The 2,105-nt window shown below is 42.6% G+C and overlaps 1 protein-coding gene across 1 annotated transcript; it reads left to right on the forward strand.

The window, feature by feature from the left end:
* Positions 1-232: 232 nt before the first annotated feature.
* Positions 233-1,575, forward strand: LOC116655993. The gene is made up of 2 exons (XM_032454988.2): positions 233-377; positions 438-1,575. The coding sequence occupies exon 2, from the start codon at positions 443-445 to the stop codon at positions 1,490-1,492; it is 1,050 nt and encodes a 349-aa protein (XP_032310879.1). The 5' UTR covers positions 233-377; positions 438-442; the 3' UTR covers positions 1,493-1,575.
* The last annotated feature ends 530 nt before the right edge of the window (positions 1,576-2,105 follow it).

Below are 2,105 nucleotides of genomic sequence, written 5' to 3' on the forward strand. Positions count from 1 at the left end.
GTAATATGATCTGTTTATAAGTTTAAACAGTTCCCGCGTTTGCTGCGCTAGCACTTATGACTCCAGAGAGAATTTCTCACTGAATATTTAAAGTACTTGGAGGCATGTATATGATACATAAACACACATATATATTGTATGTATAAAGAATTCAAGAGATCTGTGTACACAAAAGCCTCCCTCATTCGATTTCTTCTCGCTAAAGTCTCCTTGAAAGCTGAGTGTTTGTTTACAAAATCCAGATCGAAACGAACGCTTCAAGAGAAAACATCTATCGCTGCTTAAAACGGTTATACATTCTGATTTGATACAAAAAATTTAAAAATTATCTTAAATTTGAATGAGATTTGCTTTGTAAAACAAAAGGTTATACAATAGTCTGTATTGTTATAATTTTCTTAAAGTGCATTGCGATTAAGTTTTGTTTTTATTTATAGAAGTGATGGAAGAACATCTTACCTTTTCCGATGGCTTGGAGGAGAAGCCAAGATGCTCTGATAAGTCCCTGTCTCTTGACGAAAGAAACCAGGATACCAGTACTCTAATCAAATACTCATATTCGGACAGAAGATCTGCTGGAAATATACTCCGGCGTCATGAGGCTTCGGATATCTCAATCCCCACGACTGAATGGTTAAAGAAGGTGGTGTGGGCCAGAAAGGTTCTGCCCGATTTTTATTCTACAAAACATAAGTCTGAGTCCAAGAGACAGAGTGCCAAAGAGTGTGCAGAACCTTCAGCCAAGCGGTCGAGGATGCAAGCTGGCAAATCCTTTGCAGAAATGGCCAAAGAAAAAAAATTGATCGGGGTCCTGGATCAGGGGCACTCCGAAGGAAAAATTTTACACAGCAATTGGAAATGGGTGGAGGCAGCCCTGGCTAGAATTTGCATGGGGATGATTGAGCGCGATCCTGGTTCAATCCCGGCTTGCAAGGACGTTGGCTGGTATCAGGGAAACATAAAAATAATTGCGTGTGACGATCAGCGGTCTGTTGACCTTTACAAGTCCGCCGTCCTAAAGGTTGGGGAAGTCTATCCTGGAGCCAGACTCATCGCTGTCGATTGGAGTGAGATACCAAGGAGGCCTCGGGCACGTTTCTGGACCCCTGCCAGCATCCGGGAACCGAAACAGATTCTCAAGATGCTGCAGTGCTGTAATCCCGACATACCCACCCAGGACTGGCAGGTGCTTAAAGTGGATGAGATGGAGGGACCCACCAACCAGGCTGTCATACTCTTGAATAAAGACTCTTTGGCCCCCATTGAAGCCTCAAAGGGTAAGCTTAATTTTGGTTTCAGCACCGTACACGTAAAGGTCTACAAGTCCGATACAGCCCAAGGATCAGTTTCGATGGGATCCGAGAATCTTGAGGTTTCAGGCGAAGATGGCTACTTGACGGATACGTCAATTTTGCGACGGGGAATGGAGTCCTTATGCACAGGGGCAGACCTATCTGACGAGTCGGATTTGGATGCAATAAACCTTTACTAATCTAGCAATGATTTATAAAAATGTTACTTATAAGACAAAGTATACAGTTTTATAAATAAAATTAAATATGTTCCGATAAGAGGGTTCACAAAAATTTTTCACTTTATTTGGAAGAATAAATTAAAAGTACATTTTATTTAATAACCTAAATTCCAAGTTCAAACAAAAGTGCCTTTAATGAACTGTATATATACAAGAATGTCCTGTGCAACCACCTCATGCAGTTATTCCATGTCGACTCTCTCAACTGTAATTAAAGCATGGTGAGTGAATACATTGACTTGGATATTTCAATTTGCCATGCTTTTTGACAACCGCAAGCCAAAAGCCCATTGCCCAGTAGACCAGTAGTAGCCAGGACATAGAGTCCTTTCTCCGATTATAATTCACCGCACGTGAGCCGAGACTCCGGCCTTGGGGCCACACGCCCTGGGACAGGATTCGAGGCTGCTGGGCCAACTTTTGTGCTGCGAGGGAGATCGAAAAAGTTTTAAGCTTGCTCCTCGATGCTGTTCTTTTTGTGGTAGTAGGGGTGTAGTTTACGGTTTAGTTTGGAGCCAGGACCCTGCCACCCGCAGACACTCGCCTTTTTCGTCGTATTATTTTAATGCGA

This window comes from Drosophila ananassae, chromosome 2L (assembly GCF_017639315.1).
Source record: "Drosophila ananassae strain 14024-0371.13 chromosome 2L, ASM1763931v2, whole genome shotgun sequence".
NCBI lineage: Eukaryota > Metazoa > Arthropoda > Insecta > Diptera > Drosophilidae > Drosophila > Drosophila ananassae.

Bases quoted from the DNA above. Each gene is read 5' to 3' on its own strand.
- LOC116655993 (XM_032454988.2), top strand. From the start codon at position 443: ATGGAAGAACATCTTACCTTTTCCGATGGCTTGGAGGAGAAGCCAAGA.